Source organism: Penaeus vannamei, chromosome 16 (assembly GCF_042767895.1).
Source record: "Penaeus vannamei isolate JL-2024 chromosome 16, ASM4276789v1, whole genome shotgun sequence".
In the NCBI taxonomy this organism is placed as follows: domain Eukaryota; kingdom Metazoa; phylum Arthropoda; class Malacostraca; order Decapoda; family Penaeidae; genus Penaeus; species Penaeus vannamei.
In genome coordinates, this window is record NC_091564.1 from 688,455 (window position 1) to 690,954 (window position 2,500).

The following is a 2,500-nucleotide window of genomic DNA, read 5'->3' on the forward strand; positions in this document are numbered from 1 at the left end:
TAAGTTGCAGACTCGTAAGTTTTGGAAATACGAACAAATTAGGTGGTGTGATTCCTAATTTTTACTTATAAATTTAAGACAATAAAGCAATCTGCGCAGCTTGCTCATGTGCACGAAGCTGAGATCCTTATCGCTCCTTTTCCCCCACAGATGGAAGAGCAGAATTCCCACATCACCAAACTCATGGAAGAAAACAGGCGTTACATCAGAGAAAACGGGAAACTCAAGTCCAGGACCAGAGGCGGGGTTGTCAACAGTGCCAGCAGCTACACGGATGGCTTCAGCAGCGCCAACAATTTTAGCGATGACTTCAGCAGTGCCAGCACCTACAGTGACGGCTTTGGCGGCCCCTGTTCGCAACAGACCAGCGCAGGCGACTTGGAAGACAGGGTTCTGGCATTGCAGTTGCAAAACAGCGAGCTCGCCTTGTGTCTCGAGCGGGAAAAGAGAATGAGAAGAGAGGCAGAGACAAGGCTAGAGAGAGACGAAGGCTATATTAGGAGACTGGAAGATAGTGTACAGGTGAGAGTAACAAAAACACTTTCCTTCTTAAGCTCCTTTCCCCTTTCTTTAGCTCTGCTTCTAAAAATAACTATTATAATAGAGACTCGAAACATCCATCACTATGCGTGCACGCATGTGTACACCTCAAGAAAACCAACAAACAAGGAAAAAGGTTAAAGACATACCATTCGTACCTCCCCCCCTCCTTCATCTCACACCAACCGCACAGAACGCCGCACATTTGCCTCCCAACTAAAAAGAGCCCCTTCTACTCTAACCCTTATGTCAGCCTTGCCCATGGCGCGCACCGTGCAAATATCAGGGTCTTTAGGTTATCCTCTGCCCCCGCCACGCCCTGAGGAACAAGGTCGGGCCCAAACAAACGTCCTAGATTCCTTAGCAGGCCTTCAGTAGCCATCTCAAGGAAGTCTGTTGGAGCCCCTTGGCTTGTCTTCTATGACTGATTGGTTCTGTCATTGTGACTAGCTTTAGCTGACTTTCGCTGATGTTGATGTCTGTGAAACACGTTGATCTTTAGGTTTCGTAGATAATCATGAGACTAATTGATTGTTTCTGAGAGAGAAAACACATTAATGGCGAAGAGATTTATAAGAAAAGATTTAAAAAACAAGAAAAAAGAAAAGTGTGATTCGCTTACGCATTACCAAGACAAGGAAATCGAAAAAGAAAGTCGGACGGGCCAGTAAGAGCGAAACTCCCTCAAGGCGAGCTGGGAGAACCGGCCTTACGTCACCGGGAGTGAAGGGTGTGTGATCGCTCGGCCAGGTAAATCCCCGTGTCGCGGGAGGACCTTGGGAAATTGTCGTTTTTCTCTCGTGTTGACTTCGCTTTTTTACTTTCGTGTTGACTACCGAGTCTTTTCGTGCTGGCTCCCTTCTCCTCCGTCGTTTGCGTGTTCCGGTTCTTTTCACTAGTCTCTCTCTCTCTCTCTCTCTCTCTCTCTCTCTCTCTCTCTCTCTCTCTCTCTCTCTCTCTCTCTCTCTCTCTCTCTCTCTCCCTCCCTCCCCCTCTCTCCTTCCCCTCCCTCTCTCTATATATATCTATTTCTCTCTCTCTCTCTCTCTCTCTCTCTCTCTCTCTCTCTCTCTATATATATATATATATATATATATATATATATATATATATTCGGTGTGACGTCACGAGTCGCCATTCCACTTGGTGAAAAACCCGTCGCTCACTGATCCCTCGCTATCAGCACGAGCGAAAATGGCGTTTGAATACTTTGATTCTTCAAAAACCGAAGTGAAAAAGCGATATGAAGCAAAACTAGAAGCTGTCTATCTAACAATGAAGTCACGTAAAGGCCGACAAGCGCACAAGGCAATTTTCTCTCTCATTAGTAATTTAACCTCAAGAGATAGGCCCTCTTTAGTTGTTTCATCTGCTGGATCATATGGCATTCCAGGCACAAAGGCAACAGGCAACTGTATGCCTGCTTTGTTTTCATCTAATGGACAATCCTTAAAGACGGGATAAAGTCTGAGTGAGTTAGTTCCGGGGATGGTTTGTCTGTAAATTAAAATTATGATAAATCAATTTATTACAAAATAAGTAAAATTGCTATTGTGCTTTTTAGAGTATATGGCTGCTGCCAAAACCTAATGTTGACCTTGTTTGGCCATGGTAGGTAGTGAAGATAGAGTTTGAAAGTTATTGTCTGTCTCTGGAATTTGAAAAGGCGTAAACTATTAATATGTACATCAATAAAATCTTCTGAGCACATGTAAACACATCCCACCAGCCGCCCAAGCATTCCCATCAGCGTTCATGTGTTTCATGGCCTGTACCCATTGCTTCCATTTTTCAAGTTTCTTTTCGCGAACTGGGAATATATGAAAGGTTAAACCTTTCCAATCATGTTGGTGTTCGAATAACCAACGGCAACACAGCCTCTCGGCATTTTCAAGCAAAGAAACTAGATTCTCGGAAAAATCAGTGACTTTGTAGGCAAAGCGCAGAGAGTTTTCGACAG

The 2,500-nt window shown here is 44.4% G+C and overlaps 1 protein-coding gene across 1 annotated transcript in view; it reads left to right on the top strand.

The window, feature by feature from the left end:
• Window positions 1-2,500, top strand: part of LOC113811550 (streptococcal hemagglutinin) — a 51,780-nt gene that overhangs the window by 41,358 nt on the left and 7,922 nt on the right. The window contains exon 2 of the mRNA XM_027363317.2: window positions 151-522. Within this exon, the coding sequence (XP_027219118.1) occupies window positions 151-522 (372 nt within the window). The remainder of the gene's footprint in view (window positions 1-150; window positions 523-2,500) is intronic.